This window comes from Mobula hypostoma, chromosome 12, assembly GCF_963921235.1.
Source record: "Mobula hypostoma chromosome 12, sMobHyp1.1, whole genome shotgun sequence".
Lineage (NCBI taxonomy): Eukaryota > Metazoa > Chordata > Chondrichthyes > Myliobatiformes > Myliobatidae > Mobula > Mobula hypostoma.
In genome coordinates, this window is record NC_086108.1 from 112,173,003 (window position 1) to 112,192,989 (window position 19,987).

Below are 19,987 nucleotides of genomic sequence, written 5' to 3' on the forward strand. Positions count from 1 at the left end.
GCTGTAATAGTATCCCTGACCAGTAATGCCACCCCTCCTCCCCTTTTTCCGCCCTCTCTATCCCTGTTAAAGCATTGAAATCCAGGAATATTGGAATCCATTCCTGCCCTGGTGCCAGCCAAGTCTCTGTAATGGCCACTACATCATAATTCCATGTATGTATCCAAGCTCTCAGTTCATCACCTTTATTCCTGATGCTTCTTGCATTGAGGTACACACATTTCAGCCCTTCTACCTTACTGTCTTTACACCGTTTATTCTGCTTCTCTTTCCTCAAAGCCTCTCTGTATGTTAGATCTGGCTTTACTGCATGCACTTCTTTCATTGCTCTATCGCTCTGGGTCCCATCCCCCTCGCAAATTAGTTTAAACCCTCCCGAACCATGCTAGCAAACCTACCTGCAAGGATATTGCTCCCCCTCGAGTTCAGGTGCAACCCATCCAATCTGTACAGGTCCCACCTTCCCCAGAAGAGATCCCAATGATCTAAAAATCTAAAACCCTGCTCCCTGCACCAACTCCTCAGCCACGCATTCAACTGCCATCTCCTCCAATTCTTACCATCTCTGTCACGTAGCACTGGCAGCAATCCTGAGAACGTCACCCTTGAGGTCCTGTTCTTCAGCCTTCTGCCTAATTCCCGAAACTCACACTTCAGGACCTCATCCCTCTTCCTGCCTATGTCGTTGGTCCCAACATGTATCACGACTTCTGGTTGCTTTCCCTCTCGTACCAGGATGTCGTGCACCCGGTCAGAGACATCCCGGACCCCGGCACCCGGGAGACAACAAACCATGCGGGTGTCCTTCTCACGTCCACAAAATCTCCTGTCTGCCCCCCTGACTATAGAGTCTCCAATGACGACAGCTCTCCTCTTCTCCGTCCCACCCCTCTGCACCACAGGGTCAGACTCAGTGCTGGAGGCCCTGCCACCGTGGCTCACACCTGGTTGGTCATCCCCGCCAACAGTATCCAGGATGGTAAACTTATTATTCAGGGGAATGGCTACAGGGGTGCTCTGCACTACCTGTCTGCTCACCTTCGCTTTCCCCCCTCTGACTGTCACCCAACGACCTGCTTCTGACAGCCTAGGTATCAGATAAATACATCTATATCACAAACAGATGGAACCCTGGTACAAATATGTAGGATGGAAGAGTTAGATTGATCTTGGAGTAGGTTAAAAGGTTGGCACATAATGGGCCATGGGCTCTGTGCTTTTGCTGCAGTGTTCTATGAATCCCAGAACAGTACTCATGAACTTCCAACCTGAATAAGACCCATCAAAGACTGTGCCTCTTCTATAGGCAAACTATTTTTGAATCCAAATGGCCAAGACACTATGGATAGATGCATCTTAATCTTCTGGATGAGCCTCCTATGAGGGACCATGTTGAATGCCTCGCTAAAATCCACATACACAACATCCACTGCTCTACCTTCATTGATGCCCTGAAAAAACTCAGTCATTAGTACGACCTGACCTGCAGTAATACAACATAAGAGATGACACCTCATACTAAAAGTCTGCTATGAATTCAAGCACAAGCCTCAGACTTTAAGGGTAAGCATGGCAACAAACAAAGGTATGAAGGGCTATGGTCCAGGTACAGGTTGATGGGACTAGGGAGAACAGTATTTTGGCATGAAATGGATGAGCTGAAGGACCTGTTTCTATGCTGTGGTGTTCTATGACTCTACATCAGTCAAAACCACCAAAATAAACATTCCACATGACAGAACAGCCAGCAAAAATATAATGAGCTGTTGCCTTGCAAGATCTCTAATTGTTTCAGTAGAAACACATTCAAATATTTCTCATATCCCTCAAGCTAAACAAAACCTGAAAAATCATGCAGTTAAAATCTTCAGTGTCAGAAATTGGTAAGTTTAATAAAATAAACGAGTGGGTGGAAGAATTTCTACTTCCTGAAAATATAGACTTCCTTACGCTCAGGAGTTTATTTCTCAATAATCAACAAATGCTATTTAAATCTATTCCTTGCCAAGTACCGTACTTGCTAGTAGAGTTTTGAGACCAGACAGCGTATTTCTTGCGGGAATTAGTAAAATTCTACTTTCCCCAGAACATACTGGTGCAATTCTACACTGTCATCAGAGAGAGCATCCTCATATCAACCATTACTGTCTGGTTTGGTACAGCATCCTTTCACAATATACAAAAACTACAGAGAGCTGTCAGGTCATCAGAAAAGGTCAATGTTTGCAGTCTACCATCACTGCAGGACTTGTATATGTCCAGGACGAAGAAGTGAGCAGAAAAAAATCATTGCAGGCACTATCCACTCTGCCTTTTCCAAAAGCGCCCTTCTGGAAGGCACTATAGGACTATTATAACAAAAACTTAAGAGTCATAGACACTGCAACACAGGAACAGGCTCTTTGGCCCATCTAGTCCATGCTGAACTATTAATCTGCCTCGTCCCATCAACCTGCACCCAGAACATAGCCCTCCATACCCCTCCCATCCAAGCACCTTTCTAAATTTCACTTAAATGTTGAAATTGAACTTGAATTCACCACTTCAGCTGGCAGCTCGTTCCACACTCTCACCACCCTCTGAGTGAAGAAGTTTCCCTTAAACAGTTCACTTTTCATCTAACACACATCAAAGTTGCTGGTGAACGCAGCAGGCCAAGCAGCCTCTATAGGAAGAGGCGCAGTCGACGTTTCAGGCCGAGACCCTTCGTCAGGACTAACTGAAGGAAGAGTGAGTAAGGGATTTGAAAGCTGGAGGGGGAGGGGGAGATGCAAAATGATAGGAGAAGACAGGAGGGGGAGGGATAGAGCCGAGAGCTGGACAGGTGATTGGCAAAAGGGGATACGAGAGGATCATGGGACAGGAGGTCCAGGAAGAAAGACGGGGGGGGGGGTGACCCAGAGGATGGGCAAGAGGTATATTCAGAGGGACAGAGGGAGAAAAAGGAGAGTGAGAGAAAGAATGTGTGCATAAAAATGAGTAACAGATGGGGTACGAGGGGCAGAACTCGTTGACTTTATTAACTTTGCCTCCAACTTTCACCCTGCCCTCAAGTTTACCTGGTCCATTTCCGACACCTCCCTCCCCTTTCTAGATCTTTCTGTCTCTGTCTCTGGAGACAGCTTATCCACTGATGTCTACTATAAGCCTACTGACTCTCACAGCTATCTGGACTATTCCTCTTCTCACCCTGTCTCTTGCAAAAACGCCATCCCCTTCTCGCAATTCCTCCGTCTCCGCCGCATCTGCTCTCAGGATGAGGCTTTTCATTCTAGGACGAGGGAGATGTCTTCATTTTTTAAAGAAAGGGGCTTCCCTTCCTCCACTATCAACTCTGCTCTTAAACGCATCTCCCCCATTTCACGTACATCTGCTCTCACTCCATCCTCCCACCACCCCACTAGGAATAGGGTTCCCCTGGTCCTCACCTACCACCCCACCAGCCTCCGGGTCCAACATATTATTCTCTGTAACTTCCGCCACCTCCAACGGGATCCCACCACTAAGCACATCTTTCCCTCCCCCCCTCTCTCTGCATTCCGCAGGGATCGCTCCCTACACAACTCCCTTGTCCATTCGTCCCCCCCATCCCTCCCCACTGATCTCCCTCCTGGCACTTATCCGTGTAAGCGGAACAAGTGCTACACATGCCCTTACACTTCCTCCCTCACCACCATTCAGGGCCCCAAACAGTCCTTCCAGGTGAGGCATCACTTCACCTGTGAGTCGACTGGGGTGATATACTGCGTCCGGTGCTCCCGATGTGGCCTTTTATATATTGGTGAGACCCGACGCAGACTGGGAGACCACTTTGCTGAACATCTACGCTCTGTCCGCCAGAGAAAGCAGGATCTCCCAGTGGCCACACATTTTAATTCCACATCCCATTCCCATTCCCATTCTGACATGTCTATCCACGGCCTCCTCTACTGTAAAGATGAAGCCACACTCAGGTTGGAGGAACAACACCTTATATTCCGTCTGGGTAGCCTCCAACCTGATGGCATGAACATTGACTTCTCTAACTTCCGCTAGGCCCCACCTCCCCCTCGTACCCCATCTGTTACTCATTTTTATGCACACATTCTTTCTCTCACTCTCCTTTTTCTCCCTCTGTCCCTCTGAATATACCTCTTGCCCATCCTCTGGGTCACCCCCCCCCCCGTCTTTCTTCCCGGACCTCCTGTCCCATGATCCTCTCGTATCCCCTTTTGCCTATCACCTGTCCAGCTCTCGGCTCTATCCCTCCCCCTCCTGTCTTCTCCTATCATTTTGCATCTCCCCCTCCCCCTCCAGCTTTCAAATCCCTTACTCACTCTTCCTTCAGTTAGTCCTGACGAAGGGTCTCGGCCTGAAACGTCGACTGCGCCTCTTCCTATAGATGCTGCTTGGCCTGCTGCGTTCACCAGCAACTTTGATGTGTGTTGCTTGAATTTCCAGCATCTGCAGAACTCCTGTTGTTCACTTTTCATCTACTTGTTCTTGACTCATCCAGCCTCAGTGGAAAAAGCCTGCTTGCATTTACCCTATCTATACCACTCATCATTTTCTATACTTGACACTCTCTTAAGTTTCTTCCCCCAAGCAGTTAATCCGATCAACCATTCTAGGGCCCTCAGCACCACCCGCACCCCCCCCGCATCTATTACCTCGTCACTGCACTGTAAACATTTTAAACCATTTTTTTATAATGCTGTTTACATTGTAAATACATGCTGGTATTTAGGTATTTATGCACATTTTATACCATATTCCTACTTCTAACTTTATTTTTATGTAAAATGTTGTTGTTTCTTTGCTGCACGCCATGCTCTGACCAGCACACCACAGCAAATTCCTAATACATGTACAAGTGTATGGCATCCAACACTGACCCTTGATCGTCCTTATATGGATAATACAGCAGGAATAAATTCCATGCTTTAAAACTCTTTATGGTTATGAAAATATTTGTGAAATAACCTCAGTCCTGACCAATTTAGCTGCAATTTCAGTTGTACTGGGAAAAGAGGAATGTAGAAGCAATGTGTATTCCCATAAATGCCAAGGGAAAAATTCCTTCTGGACGTAACTGAACTGCAAGCATTTTCTGAAAATAGTTCTTGAATAAAAGAAGTCATCAGTTAATTTGCCCAGGGCAAAAATGAGCAAAAATATTGTGAAAATGTACCCTTTGATTTCTCAGTTAACGAACTGATAAGTGATTTATCAGGATGCAGCACGTCATTCTTGTATTGCTATTTTGCATGATTTTCATCAGAGTGGATTGGCTCTGTAGCCTGTAGTCAACTAAACTCAATATTCCTAGCAACACAGATCAAAGTTGCTGGTGAACGCAGCAGGCCAGGCAGCATCTCTAGGAAGAGGTACAGTCGACGTTTCAGGCCGAGACCCTTCGTCAGAACTAATTGAAGGAAGAGTTAGTAAGAGATTTGAAAGTGGGAGGGGGAGGGGGAGGGGGAGATCCAAAATGATAGGAGAAGACCGCTTCAAGGACTCTGTTGTCTGATGTTTTATATTCTGTGTATTAACTGCTCATATTTTGCCTTTTGTGTGATTTGGTCTTTTTCTGCACTTTGGATGTCTGATGTTTTCTTTGAGTGGGTTCCATAGTGTTTCTTTGTTTCATGGCCGTCTGCGAGATGAATCTCTCTAGGTTATATACTGCATACATACTTTGATAATAAATGTACTTTGAATTTTAACTTTTGAAAGGTTGAGTGACCAGGACTCTTCTCTTTGGAGAGAAAAAGGATGCGAAGTGGTTTGATAGAGGTGTACATGATGATAAGTGGTTTAGTATTTATGGTGCAGTGTAGTGACAGGGGGGAGGGGTAACTGATAGAGTGGGGGGCGGTGTGGGCTAACTAGAATGGTTGACCAGATTAATCATCTCTGGAAAGAAAGTTTTAAAATTTGTTAAGTTTTTCTTTTAATAGCCCTAAAGCATTTTCCAGAAGGGAGCTTTTGGAACCGGCAGTTTGTAAGGTGGGTAGTATCTGCAATGATTTTTTCTGCCGCTTCTGTCCTGGATACGTACAAGTCCTACAGTGGTGGTAAACTGCAGACAATGACCTTTACTGCCAACATGACAGTTTTGCTGTAGTTTTCGTATATCGCGAGAGGATGCTACACCAGACCAGACAGCGACGGCTGATGTGAGGATGGCAGTGTAGAAATGCACCAATATGTTCTGGGGCATGGAGAGCAAACAGTACAATGTTCAACAGCCTGTAGACCAGGGCTTCTCAACCTTTTTTTATGCTATGAAGCCTTACCATCCACCAAGAGATCCATGGACCCTAGGTTGGGAACCCATGCTGCAGAGCACATTTATCTGACATGTGATCCTTTGCGTTACAGACTAACGAGTCATAACAATAAAACTGTAAATGTATAATATTTTAAATTAACTAACAGGTGCTGGAAAGAATACAATTTTGGCTACATGTTTGGAAAAGTCTTGGTAGATTAATAGTATGTTGAGCAATTTAAAACTGGTGGTTTTATTACTATAAGCATTTGCAGGATCTCTTGTGTTTAAATTCTTAATGAATTCCATATTGGGAAAAATAATGAGCACGAGAGAATCTGCAGATGCTGTAAATGCAGAAAAACACACACAAAATACTGAATGAACTCAGCAGGTCAGGCAGCATCAATGGAGGGGAATAATTAGTCAATGTTTTGGGTCAAGACCCTTCATTCGGCCTGGAGGAGAGGAGATGAGGGAAAACGAAAAGGGCTGGAGAAGAAGAAATCTTCTCTCACTGAGAGGTGAGAGGTGGAATCTGATAGAAGAGGAAAAAGGGAAGGAGGGCATTATTATTAATTTACTTTAAATCATTGTATAGTCTTCTCATCTACAGAACTGATGTAGGATATTTTTAATGACAACATTGAACAAAAGTGAGAGAGGAATTAATTCACTGAACTTTGTTGCTTCCATTGGAATGTACAGTGTTGTTTTAGTTTCACAAACCACATTGGTAACATAAAAGCTATTTGGCCAAGTGATTCAGGACGTTCCCCTGGGCATGAAACTAATCAACACCACCTCCACACCTGAACAATCACTTTGGATTTTACTCTGCTACTGAAAGGATTCAGTGAGGGCTTGCTCTTGAGCACTCTTCTCTCTAAACTGCATGGGTGCATGGCAGCGCAGAAACTGAAATGCTCCCATGCATAGCCTTCGTTGCTGCACAGCTGGAATTTTTTTTATATAGTGTTATTATAAAATACCGTGCAGTTCTCAGGCTGTGTAAAGATTTCCTGCTCGGAGCAATGGTTGGTTTGCGCGGCTGTAAAGAATATTAGTGGGAACATTGGCCTTGAGTAGACCATAAGTAATAGCATGGACGACACTACGTCCACTTTGTACTTAAATGGACCTTTTTTGTTATTGTGTTTTCTTGTAAAATTGTGTAATATTTATGCTTTCCTTATGAATGCTGCTTATATGATGCTATGTGTCTGTGACCTGTGCACACAAGGACTTGAGTGTATGACAATAAACTCGACTTTGACTTTGCTTTATTTGAGCTGAGTTGCCCTGGGCTGCAAGTTCTAAATGAAAGTAGTTAGAAGAGGGCATTGCAATTCTACAACAGAATATACACTCAGTGGCCACTTTAATAGGTACACCTGTACACATGTTTGTTAATGCAAATATCTAATCAGCCAATCATGTGGCAGCAACTCAATGTGTGAAAGCATGCAGACATAGTCAAGAGGTCCAGTTGTTGTTCAGACCAAACATCAGAATGGGGAAGAAGTGTGATCTAAGTGAATTTGACCATGGAATGAAACATCCAGTGAGTATCAGCACTGTGGGTAAGCACGCTTCGTTAATGAGAGAAGTCAGAGTAGAATGGCCAGACTGTTTCAAGCTGATAGGAAGGCGACAGTACATCATATAACTATGCGTTATAACAGTGGTGTGCAGAAGAGCGACTCCGATCGTATCGAACATTGAAGTGGATGGGCTATAGCAGCAGAAGACCATGAACTGGAGGTACCTAAAAAAGTGGCCATTCAGAGTTGATAGATTGAGTCAGTGGGTGGAAATATGGTAAGTGGAATTTAACACACATGAAATGCTGGAGGAAATCAGCAGATCAGGCAGCATCTAAGAAAAGGAATAGAGGACCGACTAAGTATGAAGTTTAACATGGTCATTTATTTTGGTAAGGTTGAAATTCAAAAAGCAATTATCCAAATGAAGTGAGACTACAGATGAATAATATTCAAAGGGATTTAGATTTTCCATTTTACAAGAAAAATAGTAGATAGGTCCAATGTCCAAAGTGATCATTCAGGTGTCAATTACTTCCATGTCCAGGAGAAAGCCCTGAATCACTTGGCCAAATAGCTTTTAAGTTTTCAATGTGGTCTTTGAAACTAGATCAACACTGCACATTGTAATGGAAATAACAGAGTTCAGGGAATTAATTTCGCTATCATTTTTGTTCAACGTTGTCATTATAAAAAATCTCTCATCAGTTCTGTAGATGAGAAGAGTATATAATGACCCAATGCACATTATTATTTTTCCGATAATAATAATGCTCTCCTCCTTCCCTGTCTCCCATGGTCCACTTTCCTCTATCAGATTCCTTCTTCTTCAGCCCTTTATCCCTTCCACCTATCACCTCCCAGTTTTTTTACTTTATTCCCCCCTCCCTCACCTTCCTGGCTTCACCTATCACCTGCCAGCTTATACTCCCCAACATCATCTTATTCTGACTTCTTTCCCCTTTCTTTCCAATCCTGATGAAGGGTCACAGCCCAAAATGTCGTTTGTTTATTCTATGGATGCTGCCCAACATGCTGAATTCCTCCAGTACTTTGTACGTGTTGTTCTGGATTTCCGGCATCCACAGAATCTCTTGTGTTTATTATTTTTTCCAAAGTGGAATTCATTAAAAATTTAATTTGGTACAACTACACAATTAAAAATAAATCTTCTCTCACCTGGCCAGAGTTGAAGTAGGTAATGCAATACTTCGATGTGCTTCTTGAAGTCCAACGCACTGGCCAACTCCTCGGAGTCTGTGAAAACCCTATTGCTATGGTTGGAGGCCTCTTGCCGCTGGCTTAGGAGTACAGGCCCAAAACACACTGCCAGGTTCTGGCAGGTCATCTTATTGACCTCATGGTACGAAGCAACAAGCTTCAGATGATCCAGCAGCATCTTCAGTGTTGCCTGTGGTTAAAAAACAAAGGCAAATTGATGAATGATCAATGAAAGAAAGCCAATTAAAGATGGTGCTGGTGAGACATGGTGACGCTTTACAGGCAGCAAACAAAACTACTAACTATTCTATTAACTACACTTTTTCTGGACTCTGATTACCGCAATCTGCAGCCTGTAATTTCCCTTTGAGAGTTGAGCTTTTGAACCATCTGTATGACCCAGCGTTTTTGCAGTATCCTGGAAGATTCAATGAACTGGACTCTTGGGAATGCAGGTAGAGCCACGGCAGCCATTGCTGGAGTGGACTTGGGGCTAGCTCAAAGCAGCGGGATCCAGGCCAGACAGCAAAAATCATTCTGTTGTTTGGCTGATTTAAGCGCCAAGCCCAATGAAAAAGATCAAGGCATCAAGGCAAAGGGCAAAGGATGAAATGGTGTTTAGCTCACTGCTCTGTGAGGTTTTACTTGCCTCAGAACTGATCTGGCTCCATGGTTGTGGCCTGCAGCCACTGGCACTCGCCCCAGCACTGAACTGACTCCATGAACGTGGACTCACATTCAGGTACTCAGCAATTCATGTTCACTGTGCTATTTATTACTTGCTTTTGCTTGTATGATTTGTTCTGTTTTGTTCACACACTGGATATTTGACAGTCTTTGTTGTGTGTGGAGTTTTTAATGGGTTCTATTGTGTTTCTTTGTTTTGTGGCTGCCTGCAAGAAGATTTTTTAAAATTTAGTGATACAGTGCAGAATACGCCCTTCCAGCCCTTCAAGATGTGGCACCCCAGATACCCCACACTCCTTAGGAGTTTGTGAAGATTCAGCATGACATCTAAAACTTCAGCGACTTTTATGGAAACACAAATTATGTCATGGAAACACAAATGCCCTTGAACGTAACATCTTACAAAAACTGGTGGGCTGCGTCAGTCCATCATGGGTAAAACCTTCCCCTTCATTGAGAACATCTGTACGGAGTGCTGTCACAGGAAAGCAGCACCATTATCAGGGACACCAAACACCCAGATCATGCTCCCTTCAGGCTGCTGCCATCAGGAAGAAGGCACAGGAGCCTCAGGACTCACATCTTCAGGTTCAGAAACAGTTATTACCCCTCAATCATCAGGCTTTTGAACCAAAGGGGATAATGTCACTCAATTTCACTTGCCCCATCAATGAAATATTCCAACAACCTATAGACTCACTTTCAAGGACTTTTCACCACACGTTCTTGATATTTATTGCGAATCAATTCATTATCATTTTACTTTTTTAATTTGAACAGTTTATTGTCTTTTGCACAACGGTTGTCTGCCATGTTGGTGTGCTCTTTCATTGATTCCATTATTCTTGCTCTCTTTTTGCACCACGTTTTTATTTTTTTTTTAATACATTTCTAACTTTAATTTGTATCTGGTTGGTGGTATAGTGGCACCCGCACCAGACTTCAAGGTGAGTAATCCCGGATTCGAATCGGGCTGGCTCCTTGCCCCCTTTCCTCTGGGTTGAGCGTCAAGATAGCAACTCAGCCTCATAAGAAACAAACAAAGGCTAAAGAAATGGCAAGGTTGCTGCCCAATGCACCACAAGGCATGGAGAGGAACAAAATTTGTAGTCTATTGCACTCTACTGCTGCCACAAAAAAAAAACAAATTTCATGACATATGTAACTGATAATAAATATAATTCTGAGAAAATGTTCAGCTGGACGTTACCTGGACTGTAGTGTATCAGCTATAAGTAGTAGTTGTCCATGGAGCACTGAAGGTTGACGGGCTATAATAAGATTATGAGGGGCAAAGATAGGGTAAAATAGTCATTTTACGGGGTGCAAATAAAAAATGGCGTAGGTCTAGGCTGAGAGCAGAAAGGTTTAAAGGGGATGTATGAGTACTATTGCTTGTTAATATAGAGTTTGATCAGGGCACTATTGCGCGAGCGTGTGGATGTCAGCCAGGTAGAACAGCAAGAAGAGTTTAAAAGAACACAGTTATATCTTCAGCGGTTTGATCGGGGCATGACTGCGCAAGCGCGTTGATGTCAGCCTACAGAGAGAAGAGTTTAAAAGGAGACAGCTTTATAAAATAATCACAAACTTATTGATTGCTTAAGTATTCACCCCCTTCAAGTCAATATTTAGTAGAGCAACCTTTGGCAGCAATTACAGCCTTGTGTCTGAGTGGATAGGTCTCTATCAGCTTTGCACATCTCGACACTGCAATTTTTCCCCATTCTTCTTTACAAAACGGCTCAAACTCTGTTAGATTGCACAGGGGTTGTGAGTGAACTGCCTTTTTCAAGTCCAGCCACAAATTCTCAATTGGATTGAGGTCTGGACTCTGACTTAGCCACTCCAGGACATTAGCTTGGTGTTGTTTTTAAGCCATTCTTGTGTAGCCTTGGCTTTATGCTTGGGTCATTGTGTTGCTGGAAAACAAATCTTCTCCCAAGTCGCAGTTCTCTTGCAAACTGCATCAAGTTTTCCTCCAGGATTTCCCTGTATTTTGCTGAATTCATTTTACCCTCTACCTTCACAAGCCTTCCGGGGCCTGCTGCAGTGAAGCATCCCCACAGCATGGTGCAGCCACTGCCAAGCTTCACAGTAATGATGGTGTGTTTTTGATGATGTGCGATGTTTGTCTTATGCCAAACAGCGTTAATCCGATGACCAAAAAGCTCAATTTTGGTTTCATCAGACCATAGAACTACCGACCCCACTTGGAGTACTGTTCAGTTCTGGTCACCTTACTACAGGAAGAATGTGGAAACCATAGAAAGGGTGCAGAAGAGATTTACAATGATGTTTCCTGGATTAGGGAGCATGCCTTATAAGAATAGGTTGAGTGAACTTGGCCTTTTCTCCTTGGAACGAAGGAGGATGAGAGGTGACCTTATAGAGATGTATAAGACGATGAAAGGCATTGATCGTGTGGATAGTCAGAGGCTTTTTCCCAGGGCATAGTTTTAAGGTGCTTGGAAGTAGGTACAGAAGAGAAGTCAGGAGTAAGTTTTTTGCACAGAGAGTGGTGAGTGGGTGGAATAGGCTACTGGTGACTGTGGTGGATACAATAGGGTCTTTTAAGAGGCTCCTGGATAGGTACATGGAGCTTAGAAAAGAGAGCTATGGGTAACCCTAGGTACAGCACTGTGGGCCGAAGGGCTTGTATTGTGCTGTAGGTTTTCTATGTTTCTAGAACTTTCTTCCAGCTGACTTCAGAATCTCCCACGTGCCTTCTGGCACCCTAACCAAGATTCATGAGAGTTTTTTTCAACAGTGGCTTTCTCTTTGCCGCTCTCCCATAAAGCAGTGACTGCTGAAACATCTGGGCATCTCCCATCCCGGCCACTGAAGCTTGTAACTCCTCCAGAGTTGTCATAGGTCTGTTGGTAATTTCCTTCACTAGTCCCCTTCTTGCAGCCACTCAATTTTGAGGATGGCTTACTCTAGGCAGATTTACGGCTGTGCCATATTCTTTCCATTTCTTGATAATTGACTTAACTGTACTCCAATGGATAGTCATTGACAAAATTTTTCTTCTATCCATCTCCTGACTCGGGCTTTTCAATAACCTTTATGTGGAGTTGCTTAGAGTGCTCTTTTGTCTTCATGGTGTGGCTTTGCCAGGATACTAGCTCACCAGCAGTTGGACTTTCCAGATACAGGTTATTTTTACCACAATCAATTGAAACCTCTTAACTGCACACAGGTTTCCAAAACCAGATATTCCATTATGTTACTTCTAAAACCAATAGGCTACATCATTGATGATTTGATGTGTCATATTAAGGGGGTGGGAGTGAATACTTATGCAATTAAGTATTTTGTTTTATATTTATAATTACTTTAGATCACTTTATAGAAACCCGTTTTTACTTTGACACGAAAGTTTTCTTTTCTGTTGATCAGTGACAAAAAAAGCCAAATTAAATCCACTATGATCCAATGTTGTAATACAATAAAACACGAAAACTTCTGGGGGTGGGGGGGGGGCACGAATAGTTTTTATAGGCACTGTAGGTTCCTGATTAGTCAGAGTGTCAAAGGTTGTGCAGAGAAGACAAGAGAATGGGATTGAGAGGGATAATTCATCAGCCATGACAGAATAGCGGAGCAGACCGGATGGGCCAAATGGCCTAATTCTGCTCCTACATATGTTTTACGGTTATAGAAAAGACTTTAGCAACAAAGAAGGTTTCAAATCCCTGTTTTATTTCACATATTCATTTTTATAAATAGACATGAGGAACACAGTTTCATGTCAGATTTATCCGTTTAATGCTTTTAAATGATTTCCTTTAAAAGGTGCTTAAAAATTTTTTGCCTTCAAATCAAAAAAGCCACTGTTATCTCTCACACAGTCTATAATTCAACAATCACTGGCTTTGATTGCCAGTTTTATAGAAGTAACTTTATAACACAAAAAACATACTTTTCACTTGAAACTGGCAGACACTGCTGCTCCTTCAAACACTTCCTATTTCAGTGAACAGGATTAAACAAAATAATTAAGTATGTGTTAAGCTAGTTTAAAGTTTTTTTTTGTACAAAGAGGTCACTGTATAAAATTCTGTACGAAATGGAAGTCACCTATAGGACCTGCATACCAGCACATCTTTCATTCCAGAAAATCATCCCCATCCATTTCAGATTATTGCTGGTATTCAAAGAACGCGAAAGAACAAAACCAGTGATAAGAATGTTTGAGCTGGGCCAGTGGAAAACATCAATAACGTGACATGCAGTGCATACTAGAAGGTCTGCAAATACACTTCAGGCCTCTCGATTTCAATGATGGCATAGCCTTAGCAGCAAAACTAAAGGCTCCTAAAGGTCTAGATCAAGTAGACATGGTGAGGATGTTTCCCATAGTGGGAGAGTCTAGGACTAGGGAGCACAGTCTTAGAATACAAGGCTATCTTTATAAACGAGATGAGGAGGAATTTCTTTAGCTAGAGTGTCGCTGAAATTGTGGAATTTGGTGCCACAGGTGGCTGTGGAGGCCAGCATTGGGTATATTTAAAGCAGAGGTTGATAGGCTCTCGATTAATAAGGGTATCAAATGTTACAGGAAGAAGGCAGGAGAAATGAGATTGAGGGGGAAAATAAATCAGCCATGATGGAATGGTGGAGCAGCCTCAATGCATCGAATAGCCTAATTTTGCTGCTGTCTTATGGTGTCAAATCTAAAACTCTCTAGGTGCTAAAAGAGATACAAAGAATGAGGAAAATTAAAGTGGATAAATCCCCGGGACCTGACAGGGTGTTCCCTCGGACCTTGAAGGAGACTAGTGTTGAAATTGCAGGGGCCCTGGCAGAAATATTTAAAATGTCGCTGTCTACAAGGTGAGGTGCCGGAGGATTGGAGAGTGGCTCATGTTGTTCCGTTGTTTAAAAAAGGATCGAAAAGTAATCCAGGAAATTATAGGCCAGTAAATTTAACCTCGGTAGTAGGTAAGTTATTGGAGGGAGTACTAAGAGACAGAATCTACAAGCATTTGGATAGACAGGGACTTATTAGGGAGAGTCAACATGGCTTTGTGCGTGGTAGGTCACGTTTGACCAATCTATTGGAGTTTTTCGAGGAGGTTACCAGGAAAGTGGATGAAGGGAAAGCAGTGGATATTGTCTACATGGACTTCAGTAAGGCCTTTGACAAGGTCCCACATGGGAGGTTAGTTAGGAAAATTCAGTCGCTAGGTATACATGGAGAGGTGGTAAATTGGATTAGACATTGGCTCAATGGAAGAAGTCAAAGAGTGGTAGCAGAGAATTGCTTCTCCGAGTGGAGGCCTGTAACTAGTGGTGTGCCACAGGGATCAGTGCTGGGTCCATTGTTATTTGTCATCTATATCAATGATCTGGATGATAATGTGGTAAATTGGATCAGCAAATTTGCTGATGATACAAAGATTGGAGGTGTAGTAGACAGCGAGGAAGGTTTTCAGAGCCTGCAGAGGGACTTGGACCAGCTGGAAAAATGGGCTGAAAAATGGCAGATGGAGTTTAATACAGACAAGTGTGAGGTATTGCACGTTGGAAGGACAAACCAAGGTAGAACATACAGGGTTAATGGTAAGGCACTGAGGAGTGCAGTGGAACAGAGGGATCTGGGAATACAGATACAAAATTCCCTAAAAGTGGCGTCACAGGTAGATAGGGTCATAAAGAGAGCTTTTGGTACATTGGCCTTTATTAATCAAAGTATTGAGTATAAGAGCTGGAATGTTATGATGAGGTTGTATAAGGCATTGGTGAGGCCGAATCTGGAGTATTGTGTTCAGTTTTGATCACCAAAGTACAGGAAGGATATAAATAAGGTTGAAAGAGTGCAGAGAAGGTTTACAATGATGTTGCCGGGACTTGAGAAACTCAGTTACAGAGAAAGGTTGAATAGGTTAGGACTTTATTCCCTGGAGCGTAGAAGAATGAGGGGAGATTTGATAGAGGTATATAAAATTATGATGGGTATAGATAGAGTGAATGCAAGCAGGCTTTTTCCATTGAGGCAAGGGGAGAAAAAAACCAGAGGACATGGGTTAAGGGTGAGGGGGGAAAAGTTTAAAGGGAACACTGGGGGGGGGGTGGCTTCGGTGGTAAATGTGGGTTCTTTTTTTAATATTTAAGAATAAATTGGACAGATACATGGATGGGAGGTGTATGGAGGGATATGGTCCGTGTGCAGCTCAGTGGGACTAGGCAGAAAATGGTTCGGCACAGCCAAGAAGGGCCAAAAGGCCTGTTTCTGTGCTGTAGTTTTTCTATGGTTTCTAATGGGAAACAAAGAAAGGGGGGCAATGCCAGGCTTATTGCAAAAGAATCCAATGGGATGTGAAAACTGTAATAAGAGGCAAAGAGAGTTATGAACTGCCAATGTTAATGGGAATCTAGAACTGTTCTATAGACATATACACTCACTGACCATTTTATTAGGTACAGGAGTGGAAGCCAGTGTGGTCTTCTGCTGTACCCCATCCACTTCAAAGATCAACGTGTTGTGCGTTCAGGGATGCTCTTCTGCACACCACTGTTGTAATGCTTGGTTATTTGAGTTACTGTTGCCTTCCTGTCTTCACCATTGTTTTAGGAGATTTTAACCAGGCCAGTCTGAAAAAATCACGAAGCAATTACCATCAACAGATCACTTGCAATACTAGAGGAAGCAACACAATGGACCATTGCTACACTACCATCAAGAATGCCTACCGTGCTATTCCACACCCTAACTGCATAAAGTCTGATCACCTGGCTGTACTTCCAATCCCTGAGTATAGGCAGAGACTGAAGACTGCAGCACCAGTAGTGAGGACCAAGGTATGGACAAGGGAAGCACAGGAGCACCTACAGGACTGCTTTGAATCGGTGGACTGGGCTGTATTCAGGGATTCATCTTTAAACCTGGCTGAGTATGCTGCAGTTGTTACCGACTTCATTAAAACCTGTGTGGATGAGTGTGTGCCTACAAAGACTTACTGTACATTCCCAAACCAAAAGCTGTGGATGAAACAGGAGGTACGTTGTCTGCTGAAGGCTAGATCTGTGGCATTCAAGTCTGGCAACCCAGGTCTGTACCAGAAAACCACGTATGATTTGCGAAGGGCTATTTCAAGAGTGAAGAGACTATTACAAACCAGGTTGGAGGCGACATTGGATGCACGACAACTCTGGCAGGGTTTGTAAGACATTACCTCCAACCAAGTGAAACCCAATAGCATGAATGGCAGCGATACTTCACTACCAGATGAACTTAATGCCTTCTATGCCCACTTTGAAAGGGAGAATACAACTACATCTGTGAAGATCCCTGCTGCATCTGATGACCCTGTGATCTCTATCTCAGAGGCTGATGATAGGCTGTATTTAAAGAGCGTGAACCTTCACAAGGTGTAAGGTCCCGATGGAGTACCTGGTAAGGCTTTGAAAACCTGTGCCAACCAACTGGTGAGAGTATGCAAGGATATTTTCAACTTCTCACTGCTATGGGCAGAAGTTCCCACTTGCATCAAAAAGGCAACAATTATACCAGTGCCTAAGCAAAATAATATGAGCTGCCTTAATGACTCACATCTCACACCTACAGTGACGAAATGCTTTGAGAGGTTGGTCATGACTAGACTGAACTCCTGCCTCAGCAAGGACCTGGACCCATTGCAATTTGCCTATCGCCACAATAGCTCAATGGCTCTCCACACAGCTTTAGACCACCTGGACAACACAAACACCTACCTCAGGATGCTGTTCATTGACTATAGCTCAGCCTTTAATACCATCATTCCCACAATCCTGATTGAGAAGTTGCAGAACCTGGGCCTCTGTACCTCCCTCTGCAATTGGATCATCTCCTCCTTGCTGACTTATTAGCACTGGTGCACCTCAGGGGTGTGTGCTTAGCCCACTGCTCTACTCTCTCAGGTATTGCCAAGAGGGCATACAGGAGTGAGATGCCAACTAGTGGAGTGGTGCCGCAGAAACAACCTTGCACTCAACGTCAGTAAGACAAAAGAACTGATTGCCGACCTCCGGAAGGGTAAGACGAAAGAACACATACCAATTGTCATAGGGGGATCAGAAGTGGAGAAAGTGAGAAGTTTCAAGTTCCTGGGTGTCAAGATCTCTGAGGATTAACCTGGTCCCAATATATCGATGTAGTTATAAAGAAGGCAAGACAGCGGCTCTAAGAGGGGTGATTGATAAGTTCGTGGCCTAAGGTAGAAGAAGCCAATTTTAGAAAACCTAGCACATTTATTTTTCAACATAGTCCCCTCCTACACTTAAGTCTAGCGGTCGTGCAGCATATGGATCTTGGACCTCCAGAAAGTGCCCACAGCAGGGGTGATTGATAAGTTCGTGGCCTAAGGTAGAAAGAGATGAGTTACACAGCTCTTGTTACATGCACATGCAGTTCAACTCTAAATGATTATGCAGAAAGTTTGAGGTTAATAACTCATCTCCTTCTACCTTAGGCCATGAACTTATCAATCACCCCTGATGAGTTATTAACCTCAAACTTTTTGCATAATCACTCAAAGAGTTGAACTGCATGTGCATGTAACCAGGGCTGTATAACTCATCTCCTTCTACCTTAGGCCACAAACTTATCAATCACCCCTCGTATTTCATTAGGAGTTTGAAGAGATTTGGCATGTCAACAAATGCACTCAAAAACTTCTATAGATGTACCATAGAGAGTATTCTGACAGGCTGCATCACTGTCTGGTATGGGGGGGGCTACTCCACAGGACCAAAAGAAGCTGCAGAGGGTTGTAAATTTAGTTTGCTCCATCTTGGGTACTAAACTACAAAGTACTCAGGACATCTTCAAGGAACAGTGTCTCAGAAAGGCAGCATCCATTATTAAGGATCTCCAGCACCCAGGGCACGCCCTTTTCTCATTGTTACCATCAGGTAGGAGATACATAAACCTGAAGGCACACACTCAGTGATTCAGGAACAGCTTCTTCCTCTCTGCCATCTGATTTCTAAATGGACATTGAACCCTTGGACACTATCTCACTTTTTCAAAAAAAAATATAGTATTTTTTGCACAATTTTTAATCTATTCAATATATGTATACTGTAATTGATTTCCCTATTTAGTTATTATGTTTTGTTTTTTTTCTTCTATATTATGTACTGCATTGAACTGCTGCTGCTGAGTTACAAATTTCACGTCACATGCCGGTGATAATAAACCTCGTTTTGATTCTGTCAGCTTGAACCAGTCTGGCCATTCTCCTCTGCTCTCTCTCATTAACAGGGCGCTTTTGCCGACAGAGCAGCCACTCATTGGATGTTTTTCATTTTTCACTCCATTCATTGTCTGTAAATTCTGGAGACTGTTGTGAGTGGAAAAACCCCAGAAACTGATCAGCTGTTTCCGACATACTCAAACCGCCACGCCTGGCACCAACAATCATTTCATGATCAAATTTGCATATCTATTTCTTCCCCAATTCAATGTTTGGTCTGAACAACAACTGAACCTCTTGTCCATGTCTGCATGCTTTTATGCTTTGAGTTGCTGCCACATGATTGACTGAGTAGATATTTGCATCAACGAGGTGTACAGGTGTACCTAATAAAGTGGCCACTGAGTGTAACTATTAAACTACGCAGGGCAATTCCGGACAAACGTGGGAACCTGATATGGATGTTGAGGGTGCCGTCGACATACTGAATACATTGCATTTGTCTTCATCAGGAAAAGTGATTAGTGAATGAATAGATAGTTGAAACATTGCACTGTACAAAGATTAGTGGCATAAAGATAAGTTTTATTTGTTACCTGCACATCATAACATTCAGTGCATCAAATCAAATTAGTGAGGTTTGCCAGGACAGCCCATAAGTGTCGCCACCATCCAATATCAACATAGCATGGCCACAACTCACTTTTTCCCTAACTGTACATCTATGGAATGTGGGAGAAAACCAGAGCACCCAGAGGAAACCCACTAGTCACAGTGAGTACATACAAATTCCGTACAGACAGCGGCAGGAATCGAACATCAATCTTATAGCTGGTGATTGTAAAGTGTTGTGCTATCATGCCACACTTAGAAGTGTTCAAAATGTCATCATCCAGGATGTCCTTTTCTCATTAGTATGAGACAGGAGAAGGTACAGAAACCTGAAAACTCAATAAAGAACAGCATTTTCCCTTCCACCATCAAATTTCTGCATGCTCCATGAACTCATGAATACTACCTCAATATTGCCTTTATGCCCTATTTATTTATTTTATTCTTCATTGTAACTTTTGATGTCTTGCACTGAACCGCTGCCAAAA

The 19,987-nt window shown here is 43.1% G+C and overlaps 1 protein-coding gene across 2 annotated transcripts in view; it reads right to left on the reverse strand.

Moving 5' to 3' along the window:
* Nucleotides 1-19,987, reverse strand: part of syde2 (synapse defective 1, Rho GTPase, homolog 2 (C. elegans)) — a 144,933-nt gene that overhangs the window by 10,000 nt on the left and 114,946 nt on the right. The window contains exon 6 of one of the 2 annotated variants that reach the window (XM_063064798.1): nucleotides 8,977-9,208. In XM_063064798.1, coding sequence (XP_062920868.1) covers nucleotides 8,977-9,208 — 232 coding nt within the window. Of the gene's footprint in view, nucleotides 1-8,976; nucleotides 9,209-16,125; nucleotides 16,306-19,987 lie in introns of those variants that run through there. The other variant, XM_063064799.1, reaches the window with a different exon arrangement.